Source organism: Dermacentor andersoni, chromosome 1 (assembly GCF_023375885.2).
Source record: "Dermacentor andersoni chromosome 1, qqDerAnde1_hic_scaffold, whole genome shotgun sequence".
Classification (NCBI taxonomy): domain Eukaryota; kingdom Metazoa; phylum Arthropoda; class Arachnida; order Ixodida; family Ixodidae; genus Dermacentor; species Dermacentor andersoni.
This window is the reverse complement of record NC_092814.1, coordinates 292,319,100-292,341,490: the sequence shown is the minus strand read 5'-3', so window position 1 is coordinate 292,341,490 and position 22,391 is coordinate 292,319,100. Positions and strand designations below refer to the sequence as shown.

Genomic DNA, 22,391 nt, shown 5'->3' with positions numbered 1-22,391 from the left:
TTTCCTATCATGCGTCACTGGCATGGCTGTTGGCCATGTTGCGACACCTCCTTGAAACTGAAACTAGTTAAGCCTAGTTAAACTTGTAGTCACCGATGAGAATTCACAGTGCTTTTGTCTATCTGTAGCAAGCGCGTGACAATGGTACGGGCCACAATTCTGTAGCAATGCCTTCCCTTCAATTCTATGCCAACTTATCATCCACCCTTCATGCCTGGCTTATCCCGTTTATGAAGTGTGCGGAGCGTCGCTCTGACCACTGACAAAGCACAAAAAGTGTGAAAAGGAATAGTGTAAAAGGCATTGCTGGAAAATCGTGGCCACAGAACGTCCTTACAATATTTGTTCAATTTTATCCCATAATCTCGATACCGGCAATTTATATCTTTTTTGTGACACACGTCTTGTTAAAACTTTTATGCATGAAAAGTGTGTTCATTCTGCTTTTTGTTTATTTATTACATAATAAATTGAATGCAGCAGCTTCTTCAGAAAAAGAAATCTGGTGTAACCTACAAAAAACACTTACCTTCCTCATGTGCACAAAGCAACACGCTGACAAACTTGGACCATATTTTTAGACGATCACTTTCGAAGATACTTATATTTTCGCTATATTTCATGCGACTAGCAGTGGACATGTCGATGGGCAGCTATGTTTCCACACTGTGATAAGACAGCATGTTTAGCGCTGTACCAAGAATGTTGTTGCTGGTAGACGTCAATGAGTTTTGCACTAGTAAGGCGAAAGATAGTGGGCTTGACTTTGTGCCAAGAATGCTTTCACTCGTAAACGCAGATGCGTCTTGCGTTAGTCATGTAACATTGAAGGCATCTCCAAAAGTGACAAGTCGAGAATACGGCACACCTTTTTTGGCCCTTGTGGAAAAAAAATACTTGACTCCCTACTGCGCCCATTGGGCATTGTTAGTCGGCTATCGGTGGTTTGAAATGCTGCTTTCGAGAACTTCCGTGCCGCTCAAGGACAGTATGCGCCATCAGACGTGAAGGAGGAGAACTATATTTTTGTTTTCTGAGTAGTTAGCTTTTTTCCTGCCAGGCAATATAATTTTTGAGTGCGCTCCAAAATTTCACGATCGTCAAAGTAGAAAGCAAAAATGGCTGCCTCTGGGAGCGGTGCGTGCGCTTTGACAGATTGCAGATCTCACGATTCCACTGTGTTCATGGCTGATTTTATTGATAGATCGAGCAGCAGCGAGTCTGAGGATGCTGCCGTTTCGTTGCACTTTGACTCTGACAGTGACGACGGTGCAAACCAGCCTGGAACATCGGCGGCCACAGCATGGCACGCCCAATTGCAGTGCTTGCAGTTAAATTTTTGTAGTGGAATATATGTTCAACAAAAAATTTTGTTTACGGAGATAGTGCCTATTAGATGGCAATACATATTGTATATTTCATAATTTTTGTTAAATTTCTTTCTTAGTATATACAAGCGTGTCTTTTCAAAATTTTTTCAATTTTATCCCACAATCTTGATTCCGGCAATTTATATCTTTTTTGTGACGCACATCTTGTTAAAACTTTTATGCATGAAAAGTGCATTCATTCTGCTCTTTGTTTATGTATTACATAATAAATTGAGTGCAGCAGCTTCTTCAGAAAAAGAAATCTGGTGTAACCTACAAAAAACACTTACTTTCCTCATGGTAGGGAAAGAGCTAAAGAGTTCCTGAGATGGTTTGGGCAAATTTTGTAAATGTGTAGTGTACAGCAACAGTAAAAGATTTCCATCACAATTTAAGTGAATTGTGTTATATTTGGAGAGCTACGGAGAATTACCCTCCTCCCTAGCCATGCTTCTTCTCCTCAACTTGTTCACCAAGTGATAGGGGTTAAAGGGACACTAAAGGTTACTATGAAGTCAAGTTAAAGTGATAAAGCAATGCTCTAGAACGTCTAAGGCGCCAATATAATTGCGAAGAGAGCTTTAGTAACCGAGAAATTGAGGTAAATGCATGACACAATTTGAGACCCTCCAGCGACATTCCGGTACTAGCCCGATGACGAAGGCACTCCTCATCATAATTTATGTCACTAGTACTCAACTACTTGTATTAAAAAGATAATTTCATTAGGTTATAAGACAGAAGAAAATGCTACTTGTCTACTTCTGTTCGATTCTAAGAAAAAATAACATTTTGACGTTACCCTTCAGTAGTATGGGTGGTCGAAAGGTTTCGTTTTCGCTCGACTCTGCGCGCTAGACTCTGTGCCGGTTCTCCTGGCTCGCGAAACTTGAAATATAAATTGCCGGCAATTTATATCTTTTTTGTGACGCACATCTTGTTAAAACTTTTATGCATGAAAAGTGCATAACAAGCACTTTTCAATTTTAAAGAACAAGCAGCGAGAATGTCACGTCCATGTGATGTCGTGGGATGTGCGAACGGTCCGCGGAACTTGGCCAAGGGCAGTTGCAGCGGCAAATCCAACGTTACTTATCATTGTGTGCCAACGAGTGAACCTCTCCGTTCGAAGTGGTTAGGTGCCATACCTCTGCCACAGCGCGTTGGAAAAGAGCCGAAAAATTGCACAGTGTGCTCGCTGCACTTTCGTCCAGAGGATTACGAGTTCAACGCCGACTTACTGAAGTCGTGTGGAGTGCCTTTCAAAGCAATGCTTTCCCGTAGCGCTTTTCCATCAGTCTTGCCTGCATTCTCCGAAGCGCAAGAACAACCGCAGGTCAAAGACGGGGTGGTGAGTGCGGCATTTGGTTTTTACGAAGGAAAAGCTACAAATGTGCAAATATGTACAGCCATGACATACAGTTGCCATCGTAGTAGTACGCAACGACGCCAGCAGCGCGAGCCCTCAGCAGCAGGTTACGTTCATCAGTGCTTAAATCGCCGAAGTCGAGCCCAGCATTGCGAGCCAATGTGTCGTTGTCATTGTCCATTGCAACGTGCATCAAAGTTGGCGTCATAAAATAAAGAACCAGCTTATCGTCGCGCTCTTTCCCTTCCGCTAGCCACCATAGTTCCGCTTTCGCGCTACTGTCGGCTCTGTCTTGGCTCTGTTTCTGGCCGCGCGTTTGCGTTTTGTGCAGAAAAGCCATAGCGCCGTCTGCGGGTGCCGATTTACTCACCGACGGCGCAACGTCACTGTGAGACCATGACGTCACCACTCCTCGATCGGAAGGCGGGCGATTTGAACTGCGCTAGAGGTACGCGGTCGCTTCAGAGTGCATTTTCTCTTAAAATAAGTCTCTTCTTCGTATGAAACAAGCGTTTCGAGGTTTCTGGGATGGTATTTCAACAGTCCACGTTGACTTATATTAACCTTTAGTGTCCCTTTAAGCTCCACCTTTACTGGCTCTGCATCATGATGTGACGTCATGTCGTCTACTTCCAGTTGCATGCGAAGCTTCTTCAACCTCTCCGCTAGCCGCCTAGCGGTCAATCCCCAGCGAGAGCTATCCAAGCACCATATGTTGCAACCGCTCTGTCGCAGCACTAAGTGTGTTCGGTATTCCAGTAACTGCAGGCGACCTGGCGTTTTAACGGATGAGCGGAGGTGTAAACTAAGGGCCACTACTGCTGTGATAAAGGGGCTTTAGCGTAAATGTGATTGGTGCAGGCACCAGGTGGTGTAGAGCCTAACCAGCCAAACACAGAGCTAATACAGTTGAACCCACTTATCTTAGTTAATTCGGGTTTAATGGCGCAAAAGCGACTAAGGCCGTGCTACACCAGCCACAAGATATTAAGAAATCAAATGCTAAAGCAACGAAAGCTGTGCTACTCTATAGTCTGTGCAAAAAAAAAAAAAGAAAAAAAAAAATCCGGTTTCTTCTAAAAGGTTTAACAAGTCAGTGAAAGGCACTAGCAGATCATCTCCCATTATTGAGGCGGAGTATGAAGGTATCTGTAGGTTATAGAGATTCCATAAAAGCTTCCGTCTCTGTGTTTCAGTATGTGGACATGTCATAATAATTTGCATTAGTGTAAGTGGTTCATGGCACTTCTCGCAAGTTGGTGGGTTTTCGTTTTGAAGCAGAAAATTGTGTGTCAGGTGTGTATACCCAATTCGAAGTCGACATAGGATCACCTCATAGAAGCATTGCTGGTGACTGCACAACCTCCACTCACCATGCAGGGGTGTGTAACTTATTTATGCAAGAGTCCCATTCTAGTTGCCACTTTGATGCCAGGGCCTTATGAATTGCTCGGATACTGTCTTTGCATGGAAGTGTTATGTGCATTATGCCTTTGTGTGCTGCCATAAATGCGCATCTATCGGCTGCTTCCTTCCCTGGTATCCCAACATGGCTTGGGACCCAGCAGAATTGTATGGTTCTTCCGTATTTATTATAGGCCACCATGTTTAGGATATCGCCAAGCAGAGGTTCACTCGTGGAGTTTAAGTTTAGAGCTCTGAGTGCAATTAACAAGTCAGTACAAATGATAGCATTCTTCTGCTTGTCAGTGAGTGAGTGAAACAACTTTATTTGGTCCACAATAGACGCGAGTAAACTCAACATCCCCTGGTTAGGCCCACTTGGGGACCATCAGGTGAAACCTGACGGCCCTCTCGTGAGCCCTTTGGACTGCCAGGATTTGAGAGGCCTGGTCCTGGGCCCTAATTAGCCTCATCCTTTCCTCTTGGGTGAAAGGGGGACCAGCAGAGACGCAGCCCCACAGGACATGTTCGAAGTCCGCATAATCACCACACAGGGGGCAGTCCGGGATTGGGAACCGTTTGGGGTACATTGTGTGCAGTGCCGCGGGACTCGGGTAAGTGCTTGTTTGTAGAAGTCTCAGAGTGACTGCCTGGGCCCTGCACAGCGAGGAGTGCGGCAAAGGCAGGAGTCTTCTTGATAGATAATTATGCTTGCAGATCTCGCTGTACGAGCAGAGAGGCTCGGGTCGCCCAGGAGAGGACGCGTTACCCAGCGCACGGTCAGTCAAACCTCGTGCAGCCGAGTGCGCCTCCTTGTTGGGGTTGAGCGAGGCACCCTCAATGGTTCCAAGGTGCACAGGGAACCAGGCCAATGAGTGATGTTTGAGGTCTTTAGTGTTTTGGATGATATGTAGGGCCTGGGGAGCCACTATTCACATCTGAAAGGCCCTGACAGCGGCCTTGGAGTCTGAATAAATTGTCATGTACACTGTCCGTCAATGCAAGAGCAATTGCAACCTGCTCTGCAATGCTGGAACTAGAAGTGCGAATGGTAGCGCAGCTGAGGACTTTGGAATCACAGTCGATGACCACTGAGGAGAAGACTTCTTGAGCGCACGAAGCATGTTCGATCCTTGTCCAAGAGGGCACTGGCGAGCAGAGCTTTCCCCCTGGCTCGTCTTCGTCCTTCGTTGTAGGTCGGATGCATATTGCGTGGCATCCGGTGCATGGAAATCTTGGATCTTACGTCATTGGGCAGCTTCACAGCGCCGGGACTGATGACCACAGGGTTACGTCCCAGCTTGCCAAGTATGACTCGGCCCGCTGGGGTACCGAAGAGTCTGACAAACTGAGAAAACTCTTGGGCTTCAACAATTTCTTTGAACGTGTTGTGGATTCCCAACTTGTGGAGGTCTTCTGCGTGCGTTCGGACGGGAAGGCCGAGGGCAAGCTCGAATACTTCTGATTAGGGCAATGATCTTGTTGTGCTCCGACATGAGCCACTTGTGCATAGCCACTGAATAAGCGAGGTGGCATAGCACGAAGGCGTGGATAATCTGGATCAGATTGTCCTCCCTGATTCCGCAGTACCTGTTGGCGATTATTTGGATCAGACCGAGGGCGTTTTCGGTCTTGGAACAAATGAATTTGAGGGCGGCTCCAGTGGCCCCTTTCGACTTGATAAACATTCCTAGGACCCTGACAGTGTCCACCCGCGAAACTGGGGAGCCGTTACCGGTGAATAACCGGTAACCGTTACCGGTGAATAAGTAATGTGGCTCTCCGTTGCTGGCTCCCAGGACCGGCAAGAACAGCCTCTGGGCCTCTTATTGTAGAGCAAGAGCTCGGATTTAGCGGGCGAGCACCTTAGCCCGGTGGGGACAAGATACTGCTCCATCACATCGATGCCTCTTGCAAAGCACCCTCGACCTGACCCTAACATCCGCTGGGGCACCAGATGGTGATGTCGTTCGCGTAGATTGTATGGTTAATGTTCGGGATCTTGTTCAAGGCCCTCGACAGGTTGATCAGGAAGATGTTGAACAGCGTCGCGGAGATCACCGCCCCCTGAGGTGTTCCCTTTGGCCCAAGCTGAATTTCGTGGGTCAAAAACTTGTCAATCTTGAGCATAGTAGCCCTCGAGGAAAGGAACTCTGTCAGGCTCTTGAGAATAAAGGCGTGCGATACTATGGTGTCAAAAGCCTTTTCCAAATTCAAGCCAAGAATTGCCTTAGTGTCGGCGGAGGTGGAGTCAATGATCTGGTGCTTGATCAGTCTCATGGCGTCCCGAGTTGAGAACCCCAACCGAAAGCCAATCATGTTGTGTGTATAGCATTCGTTAAGACTCGAGGTGGTCAGTGAGGTGGTTAAGCATGGCGTGCTCGGCCATCTTCCCGACACACGACATCAGGGAGATGGGCTTTAGATTGTCGATGCTCGGCACCTTACCTGGCTTGGGTATGAGTACTGTGCAGGCTGCTTTCCAGCTCTTGGGAATGAGGCCGCTGCACCAGATTTCGTTCATCTTGTGTGTAAGAAACTCGACTGAGTCGTCGTTGAGATGCTTGAGCATATTGCTGGTGACCCTGTCGGGCCCAGGGGCAGATCTGCCATTGAGGGATGCGAGAACATGCTTGACCTCAGCCACGGCAAAATCCTCGTCCATCAATGGTGTGTCGTGCCCTTCGTACTTGGGAAACTGGGGGCGGGGGCACGAGATCGTCCGTGGCCACCTCATCTGGAGTCGAGTCAGTGGCCAAATGGACAGCTTTCGCCAAAGCTCTCGTCTGATTGGACTTGGTGTTGCCATCGTGCAGTAAGTAGGTGCCTGAGGAGTCTCCAGCTTTTACCGGTCTTGAGCCGGCCCTCCACCGAGTCGCACAGCTCGTCCTCTTGCTGCTTGCATAGCTCCTTGCAATGAGCCTTTATCGTCTTGTTGATTTCGGAAGTTTTATTGCGTAGTTTTCTGTTATGACGCTGAGTCTTTCATCACGCGAGCAGTGCCTGCTTGGCTTCCAACAGATGCGCAAGCCTACTGTCCATCCTGTCCTCCTTCAGATCGGTTGTCACCTCCTTGGTGGCTCTAGCCACATCCTCTTTTATCTTGTCGCACCAAGAGTCTAGGTCCATATCCTGGTTGAGGATGTGCTCGGAAAAAGTCGCAGTCAGTGAACTTAAAGGTCCTCGTCTTATTACGGGCAGCCTTGATGACCGCTTCGATGATGCAATGATCGCTACCGAGGTCCATGGCTGTGTTGGTCCACTTGACGTTTTCCAGGTTCTTGACAAAGGTAAGATCCGGAGTTGCATCTCGGCACACCGAGTTCCCTCTCCTGGTCAGAAAGTCTCCATCGATTACCAGCATAAGATCTTCCTTCGTTGCCGTGTGCCATATGTCTCTACCCTTCTTCATATTGGTCCGATAGCCCCTCGCTTGATGCTGGGCATTGAAATCCCCCATGACGACTTGATTTTTTTGCTGCTGTCCGTATCACATAAACTTTGACGGTAAAGACTGAAGAAAAAGTATTTATCTGAATGCTATTCTCCCAATTTTTCGTTATGATTCCGACACCCACGTATTCTTGTGTTTGAGGTACGTTGGTGTAAATTGGCGTGTAATTTTTATATTTTTCTTGAATAGCTCAAAACTCTCGAATTATGTGTTCTTGTGGAATGTCTTTTTTCTTTGGGAGTGTTAGTGTCCAGTCCCATAGCTGTGTAAAATTACACCATGGGGGCAACTTTGGTGGCCTTTCAGCAACCTGCAGGACCTCATGAGGAATATCATAAGTCTGACAATATCCCTCGTGTCGTAAGATAAGTGGCCGATTCATGTTAGATTTATTTGTGTAGTGTACCTGTGATTTGCATTATGCTATGATGTTGTAGCATATATGTTGTGATGGTGACTGAATTCTCAGTAAATAGGAAAGTGTATGTAGTGCTCTGTGGTGCTGTAAGGAAGGCTCATTGCAGTCAACGTATAACCTTTGTACAGGCGATGTTCTGTAGGCACCGCTCGCCAGTCGTAGGGTGAGATTATGAATTGGATCAAGTTGTTTAATGTAAGATTGCCTAGCTGCACCATAAACTACACTACCGTAGTCCAGAATATTACGCACAAGGGACTGGTATATACGTAGTAGGCATGTTCGGTCATATCTCCAGTGCTTGCGCGATAATGCTTTGAGAATATTTAGTGCTTTATTTGCCTTGATTTTTGTTTTGTTAATGTGGGCATGGAAGTTCAGTTTTTTTTGTCAAAAGTTACGCTTAACAATTTGTAGTCTTCTTTGACCAGCAGTGTTGTACCATCCAATGTCAGAACTGGATCACAGTGTAACCTTCGCTTCTGGGAGAATAGAACTACCAGTTTTGTGTCTTGAAAACCAGAAACCATTTTTGTCAGCCCATTGCGTGAGATTATTTATCATTATTTGTGGTTGTCTTTCGTAGGTGGGTAGATTTGAGGCGCAGCAAGCCATTTGCAAATCGTCAACATATATTGAGTGCGTAACAGAAGATGGGATGATTTTATTGCTAATAGAGTTCATTTTGACTGTCATGCTCAGAATGCAACCTTGTGGAACGCCATTTTCCTGTGTAAATGTGCATGAAAGTATTGAGCCGAGATGCACCTGAAATGTTCTATTTGCCATAAAATCAAATAGACAGTTTAGCATTCTGCCATGAATTCCCTAGTCAGCCAAGTCTCCATATTCCATATTGCCACGTGGTATCATATGCCATTCCTAAATCAAAGAAAACCACAAGACAGTGTAGTTTGTGTAGAAATGCGTCCCACGTTTCATGTTCTAGTCGCACAAGATGGTAAGTGGTGGAGCAGCCTTTTCTGTGTCTGCACTGGTGCATGTCTACCAGGCTTCTTGATTCAAGGATGAATGTGAGTCTGATGTTTATGATGCTCTCATAGGATTTGGCAAGACAACTTGTTAGTGCAATAGGTCTGTAGCTGCTTGGGGATTTTGCGGGTTTACCAGCTTTTAGAAAAGGCACTACTACCGCATTTTTACAATCTGTAGGCATTACCCCAGACTCTCATATGCTGTTGAAAAATTTAAGAAGTGCCTCTACCGATGCCTGAGATAGGTGTGCCAGCATTGTGTAGTGGACATGGTCAAGACCTGTTGCCGTTTTTTTACCGGGAGAGAGAACTCTGTTCAATTCTTGTACTGTGAGGATGTTATTATAAAGTTCATCTGAAGACCCAGTGGTGGGCAGTCTCTGTTTTTGTGCCGACTCTTTATATTTTAAGAATGCATTTGAGTAGTTTGCTGAGCTGGAGACGTAAAAGTGTTCGCCTAATAAGTTGGCCTGGTCCTGTAGTGTTGTTTGTGTGCCTGGACATGTAAGTAGTGGTATTGTGTATGATGAGTACTCTCCTTTAAATTTCCTCACCTGGTCCCTCATTCGTTTTGATGTAACTGTACTATTGATTGAAGATATGTACTTTTGCCATGATTATTTCTCCGCCTTTTTTCGAATAAATCGTGCTTTGGCTTTGGCCTGTTTGAAATTTAAAAGGTTTGTACAGGTGGGGTACCTCCATAGGGTTCCCCAAGCCTTATTTTGTGCTTTGTTAGCTTCAGTATACTCATTTGTCCACTAGAGATTCAGCATTTTATGCACAATACCGGATGACTGAGGTATTGCCTTTTCTGCCGCTGAGATTATGACCTTAGTGATTTTTGTTGTTCGTCAACGCTTAATTCTGGCGAAAAGACAACTTCCAGTTTTGCATTTTCCATAAAAACCAGCCAGTCAGCGAGCTGTAATTTCCACCGGCGTGGCTTAATGACTAAGGTTGGTGGTGATGATAAAAGTTTGATGACTGCGGGCAAGTGATCACTACCATATGACGTGTCGAGGGCTTCCTGTTTAAGATCATTAAAAAGAGATGGTGAGCAAAAAGCTAAATCTAAACAACTAAAGGTGCGGCAAGTCTGCGAAAAGTAGGTCCGTGAATCTGAATTTAAAAGGCAGATATCATTGGACAGAATAAAATCTTCAACCAGCTGCCCTCTTTGGTCAGTTTTGACACTGCCCCAAAGAGTACAATGAGCATTAAAATCCCCTACTAAACAAATGGCTCCGGTAATTGATCTGTTAAATTTTCTGTTTAGTATTAAAATGGGTGTGGGGTGGAATATACAGTCAGCAAATGATGATGGTTTTGTGAGACAGAATGGTGACGGCTACGGCCTCGAAAGATGCATTCTATTGGGCATTTCGGGCAGGAGTGCCGCCCTGCAGGACTATAGCGACTCTTCCTGATAAACGGCTGGAATGTTCGCAGTCCCTTTGGACAATGGTGAAACCTCTGAGAATTTGACTATTCTTCGATGTTGGACGGAGATTCATTTCCTGAAAACACACTGCAACTGGCGAAAAGATGTTGATGACGTCTTTGATGTCACCTATATTGTGTATGAGACCTCTGCAATTCCACTGTACAATGAAAGCCATGGTTGTGAAATGAAAAATGTACTGATGTGTGCGAACTTAAATATTAAAGGTGACATGTGATAAGAAATAATACACCTATGATGGACGGTAACCATTCAGGTTACCAGTCCCTTTTTCGGCACAGTTACAAGGAGCTTGCCCTTCTTAGAGCACTCAGATGAACGCTGTTCCTTTGGTGTCAATGACGCCGGGGTTATGGCATCGACTTCCATCGCCTTCTCTGAGGAGCTGGATGGATGAGAGCCAGGCACCGAGCCATGCGTCTCCGGCCTTGGCGTTCGGTTTAGTCTTGGGACCTGTGGAACAGCTGCCTACAGGGTCGTCTTGGATGATGGTGGAGCAGCACTAGCTGCTGCCATCAAGGGGGCGGATGGAGTTGCTACGAGACCACTGACTGTGACCCCTGTAGTCTCCCGAGATCGATGTTGTGCTGCCCCCTTCCATGCCATATTGGCATAACTTGTTTGAGAAACCAATGAAAGCCTCTTCCTCGCTTCGAAAAATGAAATCTTTTTTACTGTTAGAGCAATCACCTCCTTCTCCTTCTTTTGACAGGGACATGACCGTGAATATGCTGGATGATCCCCTTTGCAGTTTACACAGCATGGGGGAGCGTTACAGTTTTCAGATGGATGGTCGGTGGCACTGCACTTCGCGCATGTTTCTTTGCCTCTACATGACTGTGATGCATGGCCGAACCTCTGGCACTTGAAGCACCGCCACGGATTCAGTATGCATGGTCTCACGTTGATTTTCAAATACCCTGCGTCAAGTGAACTGGGCACAGTACTCGTACCAAAAGTGAGTATCATGAGTTTCATGGGGATCTGTTGGTCATTTCACCAGAGTGTTGTTCTTTGCACCTTAATGACATTTTGATCTTGGAATTCTTCAAGGAGCTCTTCGTCACTAAGGTTCAGGAAATCTTCTTCTGATATTACTCCCCTGCTTGTGTTGAACGAGCGATGTGCAGAGATTGTCAAGTTAATGTCACCAATACTGGTGAGTTCAGCGAGCTTTTCAAGTTGATATTCCTTTGCCAATTCGAGGAGGAGGTCTCCACTTGCCATCTTTGAGGCTTTGTAGTTAGGTCCAATCGTGTTTACTAGGCATTTGGATACTAGGAAAGGCGACAATTTTCTAACAGCTGTGTTGCCTTCACTATGAAGGACGTGGTACTTTGGGAAGGTCTCATCGTTTTGCTTCAAAAAGAACTGGAATGTTGCTTTGGTGTGCCCTCTTTTCAGAGGGTGATCTTGAAGGAGGGGGAAAGCGTTTGCCACCTAATCGTTGGAAAGTTCGGTGGCAATGGTGGCCGCCCACTACCGAGCCCAACAAGGGGACGCCACAAGGTTGAAAGAATACCTGCAGACGCCAGCCATGCATCGCCGCTATAACCTTATATATACCCAAGACTGGATATATTACACACGGTTAACCCTTGCCGCCAGGAAATTTGGAAATAATGAGAAGTGAAAAGAAGACAGGAAAGTTATAAAGTGAGAAAAAGACGAAGGTTAGAGGGAGAGAGAGACGGGAAAAGGCAACTACCGATTTCCCCCAGGTGGATCAGTCCGGGGGTGCTGTCTACACTACCATCCCCGAGGAGCCGTAGAGATCCAAACACCCGGCATTGACTTAACCCCCTGGACTCCCTTTTCCCCGGACACGACTAAGCCACGCACGGTTAGACGCAGGAGGGTCCAACCCTCATATGCTCGGGAACGTGGTGTCGACACACCAAACGCCTGCTGACAGATGCGCCTGTGGGGCGAACCCACTTATAATGATACCGATTTTAACAATATATTGGTTATAACGATGAAAAGCTGCTGCACCGTCAACTTCTGTATGTTTTCCATGGTGAAATAACCTGCTAACTACAACGCCCCGCTGCCGCATTATCGGTTATAATGATGGAGTCTGGCTGCTGGGTGTCCGAGCCGAAAGGTAGGGAAATGCGAAATCCTTGAAAAGAAAAATAGAAAACGAGAAATTCAAGCCGCTGCACGATGGCCCGCTGCTCCAACAGCCGCCGCACGCTCATTGTGCAGCCTTCTCCACGGGCCTCTCTGCCATCGCCCTTCCATCCCTCCAAACACGAATGCGCTACGCCCATAGCGCTATGCCGTGCCACCCTCCAAAACACGAATGGATTGCACCAACTGTGCTGCTCGCATGTTGCTCGCTGGTTCCTCATTCAGCGAAGTTCTGCAAACAGCTTAATCACTCGCGTTCGTCTTTGTTGGTTGAGTCGAAATCGTTCCAGACCCAAGCGGTTTCTCAGCCTCTTTTGACTCACTGCCGAAACCGAAGATGGCAGATCCGCCCGCTGATAATCGGCAATGCACAACCTTGCTGGTGAAAAGAAAGTGTACGGCTATATATTTAGAAACTAAGTGCTTTGGAAACTAAGTACTTCTAACCGATGAGGAGATCGTCGCGAACGTGCTTGCATCTGATAGCGACGACAGTGAAGACGCGGTAGGGCAAGCTGCCTCAGTGTCTCACAGAAGGCCCGGCAGATGATTCAGTCCCTCCGGGGCTTCGTTTTCATGAGGAACCTTCCGCTACACTACGTGGAGCACCTGGATACCTTGGAGAACGATGTCGGCAAGCTTTGCGTAAAGCATGCAAGGCTTACAGACATAGGGTTTTCTCGTGCAAGTCAGTGAGAAGTACATGGCGAGATGCTTGTGGCGTTTCATGTTTGTGCCTCTGCTCATCAGGTAAAATGCTCAGACTGCTAGTGCTTGTATTTACCCGAATACCGGACACGCTAGAACTCTCTATTGTGGTAGTAATCCTCCGGCGTGAAGTGATGGCCGCAAACGCATAGATGCTGGTACCGATTGGATACCGACAGCCGATTGTGCTGCAGCCACTCCACTTGCATGTTGCCTTGTACAGGGACATCATGTCGCAGCTTGACATGTCGCCGATCACTAGATTTGCAGCCCACAATGTAACAACGGTGATCCATGGTGCTTGAGAAAAGAAAGCTCGTGACCAACACTGACCGTGCAGCTAGCGTCAACACGGCACGGAGAATGCTGTGACACAAGCAGATGACACTTGCTGTGTGCTGGAAGTTCTTAAGTGTAGTGATAAATTGTTGTGTATTCTCTTTCTGTTACTTTTTTCATAGAAACAAATTAATCAACATCCGGACTATTACTGACAACATTTGTTCACCATAAAGTTGGAAAACTATTGATGATTCGCCGAGTCCAAATTATAGATCGGCGACTGTAAAACCACTCATGCAGAGTAACCCTGTGCTATGCACACACAAGTGATGAACAGTGTTTAGTATATATATATATATATATATATATATATATATATATAGGCACAGAAAGCAAATGCATGCACTCTATTATAGGCTGCTAAAGCTACTCGGTGCATACTGACAAAATACTCACTTTGGCATTACTAACAATGAGGGTTGCTGCTCTTTGGACTCCGAGTATTGTGTCTTCTTCTTGCGCTTGCGTAATTTCTTCTTTTTAGCTTGCACCAACATTGAGCGTTCCATTCCAGTGCCTCCTGGCACTTCAAACTCCCCTTTTGCTGTGCCAGTGTCCGAGTTCTCGGCGTCAGTAGTGGTTGCAACGTCCTCCTTATCCTCATCTGCTTTGATGTCCACGGAGAATGCCACGTGTCCAGTTGTCTCGCTGCTCCCCTCTCTTCTTCTTTTCACAGGTGGAGCATCTGCAAGTGGACACAGCACGGTGCGGATGGCATCAACATTTTGATAAAGGTTACTATTACAAAAGGCCTATCGGCTCAAATCAAAGTGTAGCCTTAAGAAAGAAGAAACTCGGAAACTTGACCTTATTGTTATGAAGGAAAAATGACAGTGTGCAGTACAATATGAGCATGTCTGCCATTATACAATGGCAAACTATTAATTTTTCTTCAGTTCAAGTCCACAAAACAAGACAATAATAGCAGTCTGCATCATGTGGCTTGCACAACCAAGTCAAAGTGTTTAAAATGCTCGATCACAGCAAAGCGTCCAAGTAGATTGCGTGCATGACAGTACCATTTTGCCTTTTTATCACCAAACTTCATTCCAAACGACTATAGCTCCTTGTTTCTGTTCACACACAAAGGTGTTTTGGCTGTCACAGCTGCAATAGGAGCAATTACACCTGTGAGTCTTCTGGTGCTAATTAATTCTGTTTGTTTAAAGCTTAGTTTTACCACATTCCTTGCACCTTCAGCATCATTAAAGACGTGCAGAAGCAGAACAGATTTTGAATCATGAATTTTTTTAGCGAATTTTGTTTCATCCACATCTGTGGACTCCAAGCTCTCGCAGATACTCAAGGTGTGGGAACCATTTCAGTTACTTCATGTGAACTGTGCTGGGCAACAGCAAGCCACTTCAGAAATTTGTGTAGTGGAAACTATTGTCAAAATCAATGAAAGCATAAGTGGACACCTCTCTCTAGCTAGGCCATTTTTAGTGCTCACTTTCAAGCGCTAGTGAGACGGTACAGTGGCACTACATTGTACGTCCGTCAGAGAAAAATGCGCAAATGCCGAACAGTAAGACTCCGACGGGCCCATAGTTCTCACTATAGAGTGAGACTATAGAGTGAGAAACTCCTTGGACAGGCCTCTGGTTCCTTCAATGACGATGATGATGATAGCCTGCTGCTGGTTTTGCTAGCTGCGAAGCATCGACGGAAGGAGTGTTTCACTTTTATGCATGCTTTGGCGCAGGCTTGGTGCAATTTTCCGCTAAAATGCCGCTTTGGTGCAGGATGGCGTAAAAAGTCACTCTCGGCGCAGTTTGGCACTATTGGCACAGCTGTTCCACAACTGCCAAGAAAGGTTTGCTCTAAAACTGTCTGTCCCTTGCACCTTGGTTGCTTGAATGGATGGCCAGTGCCTGGTGCTGTCAGTGCTAAAGCAGGCTGCAGGCAGGAGGTGTAGCCAGGGGAGGTGCCTACACCAGGCTCGTGCCCTCCCCCTTTCCCCTCCTGCAATTTCTGTGTACTAGGGATACCTGGCATAAAACGACAACACCTGCCAGCCCTGCCTCGCACTATGGCCAAGTGCATGCCCCTTAAACTTTAAAAGAGAGAGAGAGAAACCCTGACTATGCCACTGACTGCAGGCACCCACTTCGCACGACTTCTCTACCTCTTAGGCAGCTGTTATCGCTTACATCCTCTTGCAGAAAGCGTGCAGGAAGCCACTTTCTACCATAAAAGAATCTAACATTAATTCTCTGCCAAAAAACATGGCGCTTTCCAGGTCTTTGGGCAATATGTTGGCACAGCCACTGAGCGCCACAAATGTCAAATGTCGCGAACTTGCAACATACTGTAGCCAAAGTGGTAATGCAAAAATTAACTGCCGTCTCAAGCTCAATACACACCCGTCGTAATCTCTGGTATTAAAGCAATACAAAGACAATTTTGGAAGCATGAGCTGACTTTCTTTACATTCACAAAGCGTGGAGAATATACCTAGTTGACATTGCAAGTGTCAGCACCTCGTCGATTATGACTTTAAAAAATGGTGGCAAGCCTCCTATTTTATTGATACTAGATGGCACCGCCTGTCACTGCTTGAAAACACTATCGTGAATGCATGATAACTGGCACTTGAGCCAGGAAACCTATTCTCAGGGCATAGGCTGCATTTATAAGTCGCAAATTCGTGCCAACCGACATTAAAGGGTTAAAAGCAATTATACAATTGACTAAAAGTGCAGTTTGACAGAAATGTAAAAGCTGTCCTTTAATTCAATCTCCGGGACATTCAAACAAATTTTGCATGCCATAGTGAGATTGAATTATTGCTTGTCAACAGTACTCATCTACTTAAAACATACACGAAGGAAGATGAAGTCAGGCAGCCTACATGCGATGATTGCCCTCACAACACCAGAGAACACACTCCAGTGTGCGCTTGGTGCTTTAAACCCTTGCAAAAGAAAACAACGAATATGGTACTATACGCTATAAGTTTGCTGTAATAAAGCTTTATTGTACCAGCTCTGTGCAAATGTGTCACATCCAGACTAGTACAGCACTTTGAAGGATGCAAAATTCCAAAGAATAATAACTTTCTTTGCTTTTCTTTTTTTCCCGTGCCAAATTGCATCATCATCATCAGCCTGGTTACGCCCACTGCAGGGCAAAGGCCTCTCCCATACTTCTCCAACAACCTCGGTCATGTACTAATTGTGGCCATGCCGTCCCTGCAAACTTCTTAATCTCATCCGCCCACCTAACTTTCTGCCGCCCCCTGCTACGCTTCCCTTCCCTTGGGATCCAGTCCGTAACCCTTAATGACCATCGGTTATCTTCCCTCCTCATTACATGTCCTGCCCATGCCCATTTCTTTTTCTTGATTTCAACTAAGATGTCATTAACTCGCGTTTGTTCCCTCATCCAATCTGCTCTTTTCTTATCCCTTAACGTTACACCTATCATTCTTCTTTCCATAGCTCGTTGCGTCGTCCTCAATTTGAGTAGAACCCTTTTCGTAAGCCTCCAGGTTTCTGCCCCGTAGGCGAGTACTGGTAAGACACAGCTATTATATACTTTTCTCTTGAGGGATAATGGCAACCTGCTGTTCATGATCTGAGAATGCCTGCCAAACGCACCCCAGCTCATTCTTATTCTTCTGATTATTTCCGTCTCATGATCCGGATTCGCCGTCACTACCTGCCCTAAGTAAATGTATTCCCTTACGACTTCCAGTGCCTCGCTACCTATTGTAAATTGCTGTTCTCTTCCGAGACTGTTAAACATTACTTTAGTTTTCTGCAGATTAATTTTTAGACCCACTCTTCTGCTTTGCCTCTCCAGGTCAGTCAGCATGCATTGCAATTGGTCCCCTGAGTTACTAAGCAAGGCAATATCATCAGCGAATCGCAAGTTACTAAGGTATTCTCCATTAACTTTTATCCCCAATTCTTCCCAATCCAGGTTTCTGAATACCTCCTGTAAACACGCTGTGAATAGCATTGGAGAGATTGTATCTCCCTGCCTGACGCCTTTCTTTATTGGGATTTTGTTGCTTGCTTTATGGAGGACTACGGTGGCTGTGGAGCCGTTATAGATATCTTTCAGTATTTTTACATACGGCTCGTCTACACCCTGATTCCGTAATGCCTCCATGACTGCTGAGGTTTCGACAGAATCAAACGCTTTCTCGTAATCAATGAAAGCTATATATAAGGGTCGGTTATATTCCGCACATTTCTCTATCACCTGATTGATAGTGTGAATATGATCTATTGTTGAGTAGCCTTTACGGAATCCTGCCTGGTCCTTTGCTTGACAGAAGTCTAAGGTGTTCCTGATTCTATTTGCGATTACCTTAGTAAATAGTTTGTAGGCAACGGACAGTAAGCTGATTGGTCTATAATTTTTCAAGTCTTTGGTGTCCCCTTTCTTATGGATTAGGATTATGTTAGCGTTCTTCCAAGATTCCGGTACGCTCGAGGTCATGAGGCATTGCGTATACAGTGTGGCCAGTATCTGTCCACCATCCTTCAACAAATCTGCTGTTACCTGATCCTCCCCAGCTGCCTTCCCCCTTTGCATATCTCCCAAGGCTTTCTTTACTTCTTCCGGCGTTACCTTTGGGATTTCGAATTCTTCTAGACTATTTTCTCTTCCATTATCGTCGTGGGTGCCACTGGTACTGTATAAATCTCTATAGAACTCCTCAGCCACTTGAACTATCTCATCCATATTAGTAATGATATTTCCGGCTTTGTCTCTTAACGCATACATCTGATTCTTGCCAATTCCTAGTTGCTTCTTCACTGTTTTTAGGCTTCCTCCGTTCCTGAGAGCATGTTCAATTCTATCCATATTATACTTCCTTATGTCAGCTGTCTTACGCTTGTTGATTAACTTCGAAAGTTCTGCCAGTTCTATTCTAGCTGTAGGGTTAGAGGCTTTCATACATTGGCGTTTCTTGATCAGATCTTTCGTCTCCTGCGATAGTTTGCTGGTATCCTGCCTAACGGAGTTGCCACTGACTTCCATTGCACACTCCTTAATGATGCCCACAAGATTGTCGTTCATTGCTTCAACACTACGGTCCTCTTCCTGAGTTAAAGCCGAATACCTGTTCTGTAGCTTGATCTGGAATTCCTCTATTTTCCCTCTTACCGCTAACTCATTGATCGGCTTCTTTTGTACCAGTTTCTTCCGTTCCCTCTTCAGGTCTAGGCTAATTCGAGTTCTTACCATCCTGTGGTCACTGCAGCGCACCTTGCCGAGCACGTCCACATCTTGTATGATGCCAGGGTTAGCGCAGAGTATGAGGTCTATTTCATTTCTAGTCTCGCCGTTCGGGCTCCTCGACGTCCACTTTCGGCTATCCCGCTTGAAGAAGAAGGCCAAATTGCATAACTTGAGGTTAACCACAAGAGAGCATGTAGGATAACAGAAGGGGATGAAGAGACAGTGTTGTGTCTTCATCCCCTTCTGTTTTCCTATCTACTCTATTGCGCTTAACCTCAACTTATGCAGTACCAACTAGCCCACTAGTCTGTTCTTTTGGCCAAACTGTACTTGAATAGTGACCATTTTTTGTTAAAACTGAATTCACAGAAATAAATTTGGACTGATTCTCCTGGCGTTTTGTGATGTTAATTGAAAATGTCAAAGCACATACAAAACTGTATGCATCTGCAAATGCGGTACATCAAAAAATGTACTTCAGAAGAGTTTGCTGTTGGGCTAGTTGGTACCTGAACAAAAAGAGCACAAGAAATGGAACAAGAAAGAGAGAAGCAGCTTTTTGTCCTGTTTCTTGTGTTGTTTTTATTCTGAGCAAAAAATGCAATGAAGGAGCTATGCTGTAATTTGCAGAAAATGTATCACCATGTGACCTTGATATGAGGCAGGACAATGATAACAGCTGGATCACAGGCAGTAACCGCTGCTAATTTGCAATGCAGCCAGAACTATACGTTGATTGCTCTCCTGATGGTTTAAAAGCAGCACATAGAATGTTGATGGTGACCTAGCATTTTTCTTTGTTTCGGCTAACAGACAAAGTGGGGACCTATATAAAATACAGCAGCTGGCACAGTATTGAAACCCATGAACTTTCCTTCTTTTTCTGTTGAAATCAAGAGAGTGCAAAGAAACAGATTCTTAAGAGGGAAGAGCTACTCGATAGGTGGTAGTGTGGTAAATAGCACCAAATTTACTAAACTATTAGAAGGTGTTCATTATAGTCTGAAAAATTTTAACTACTTTGCTCAAAAATCAGCAAAGTTAGAGGCAGTCGTAGCTGAATACCTAGGTCTGTTATCCTTCCCCCTTAAAAGAGATTGTAAAATAGTTTTATATTAATAATTTTAAATACTATAAAATTTGCCTATCTAAAGCTTATGAGAAACCCCCCCACATCTTGGACAGTTTCTCGGGATTGTGAAAAGCAGAAAATTACCAATTTGCTCCTCCAAGGCCATGTACAAGGCGCAAACTTTTTTTTCACAAGAATGTTACAAGTCGCTCGTGCTGCAGAATTGCAACGCTAATCCGTGCCTGTGTCGCCCAATCGCAAAACTACGGTGCACCTCACATGTCAAAGTGCTTGTTGAGCGTTGTTATTCAGGATGAAGTAGAAATGCATGCAGTGCAGAAGCAAATCAGCCTGCATGGATATGCGCTGTGCCACCAGCAGCACACTTGTACTGTGAGTGAGCAGGCCAGGCCGCTGGTCTGCTACAATGCACCGTTTAAGCACCCTATCATCATATGTTGGTAACGAGTAAACCAGGCAGACTGCTTTGTCACATTGTGGTTTTGGAACAAACTTCCTGTTGCAGCCAGTCCTCGCTTCTTGTTCGCCGTAAGTTCACCCGTCTCTTCTTGTGTGCCACTCGGCGCTCCGACACCTCACGGTCCCTTCGTTCTCAGCCCTTTCCTTCTGGCTGCTGCGTCGGTGATTGCCAACAATGCACAGACACTGTTAGATTCTAAAGTGGCTTTCAGCTTGCAGAACATCCGAGTCCATTTCCCAGTCACGTGTAACCATGCGAGCATGAATGAAATGCGTTCAGCAGGGTGTGGGCCCATGAATTGCACAGCAATGAGTCTTGCTTGCAGCCACGGTGATGGTCTTTGTGCGATGTGGTGTGCAATGGTGTTGTTAAATCCCAGCTGCAATGTAAAAATCTGACTATGTAAGGGCTGGGGTCGTATTTGTTGTGGCTGCTCGTGAAACCATAAAATGCCGTTTGCAGAAAGCCCTTGTCATAAAAAAGGGAAACCCGGCAGCGCAGACACCTTCAGTTCGGCATCCCATGCAAAAGCCGCTCAGTGAAAAGATTGAGTGTCGTCCACACTTTCTTGTGGAATGCATATTGGACAGGGAGGCCTTTTGCAATTAATTAAAGGAGCGCGGCAATCTGCTCTTGCCGATAAAGAATAGCTGCAGTTTGCTTAGGGCATTCATATATGCGCAGCGAGCAAAACTGAGACACACAACTTTCTCACTTTTCGAACATGGCATGTGTAGCCCTTCAGATTCAATGTCTTCTTTGACAGCACCTGCCAAAACTGCCATTTTGAGTTGGTCAGCATTAAATATTTCTGATGGCACGAGAATTTATTGTTGCCTGTCAGGAGAAGCACACTTTCAGAGCCGTGGATTGCAGCACAGTACTCAATATGTCGAGTGTGGCTGTCAACAAGAGTTCAATACATGCATGGTACAGTGCTATGTTTTTCATCGTATTTCCAAGGGGATTTCACGACTATTTGATAAAGACAATAACTCAATATATTCTAGTTTGATAGTGACACGTGTACTTATCTTTATCGGGCGACAAGTTTCATTGCCTAACAAATGTTATCGCACAGCGCAGGACGCACTTGCATGTGTGGGAAGTTTCTGGAATGTTATCGATGGTTCCATCCACTGTCTGTGACCGAAACTTGTGTAATCTGATTGCATGTGTGCGCGACGCGAATAATGTAGAACTTTGTGGAAGGCGCGCGAATCCCAGCGATTAGTCTGGAACATTCGACGATTGACGAAAAATGGCACATGCCTCTCAACTTATCGAAATGCAAATCTATGTCTTTTACCCGAAAACGCAGTCCTTTTCAGTCCACTTATCGCATTAGCTCTGTCAACATCAGCGCCACTTCATCTTACAAGTACCTGGGTCTTATTTTGACGTCATCACTCTCTTGGATAACACATATCGAAACAATACGTAGCAAAGCTGCGCGCTCACTCGGGTATCTACAAAGAAATCTAAAGAAGGCATCCCCAGAGGTAAAGAAGTTGGCATACTTGACATTTGTCCGTCCACAACTTGAATTTGCTTCTGCTGTCTGGCATCCATCTCAAGATTACCTAGCCGCATCATTGGAATCCGTTCAAAACCGAGCCGCCCGCTTCATCACTTCACATTATTCACGGTACACTAGTGTCACTTCTTTGAAACAAACGATAGGTCTGCCAACACTGAAGTCTCGCCGCATCATATCACGTCTTTGCTTGCTGTACTCTTTTTTTTACAATCCACGCTCAAGGCACCACCTTCTTAAACCACCATTACGAACTTCCTCTCGCATAAGTCACAGCTCTGCCATAGCACGTTTACCCAGCCGCTCATCTGCCATGACCACTTCCTTCTTTCCTGATGCAATCGTTTATTGGAATGCGCTCCCTGACAACTTCGTTACCTGTACTGACCGCAAAAAATTTCGTGAATACATACCTAACAAATCACTTTGAATAACTTTCTG

General features: G+C 45.5%; 1 protein-coding gene across 1 annotated transcript in view; it reads right to left on the bottom strand.

The window, feature by feature from the left end:
• Larp7 (La related protein 7) overlaps positions 1-22,391 on the bottom strand; it is a 73,673-nt gene that overhangs the window by 27,413 nt on the left and 23,869 nt on the right. The window contains exon 6 of the mRNA XM_050196871.3: positions 14,058-14,346. Coding sequence (XP_050052828.1) covers positions 14,058-14,346 — 289 coding nt within the window. The remainder of the gene's footprint in view (positions 1-14,057; positions 14,347-22,391) is intronic.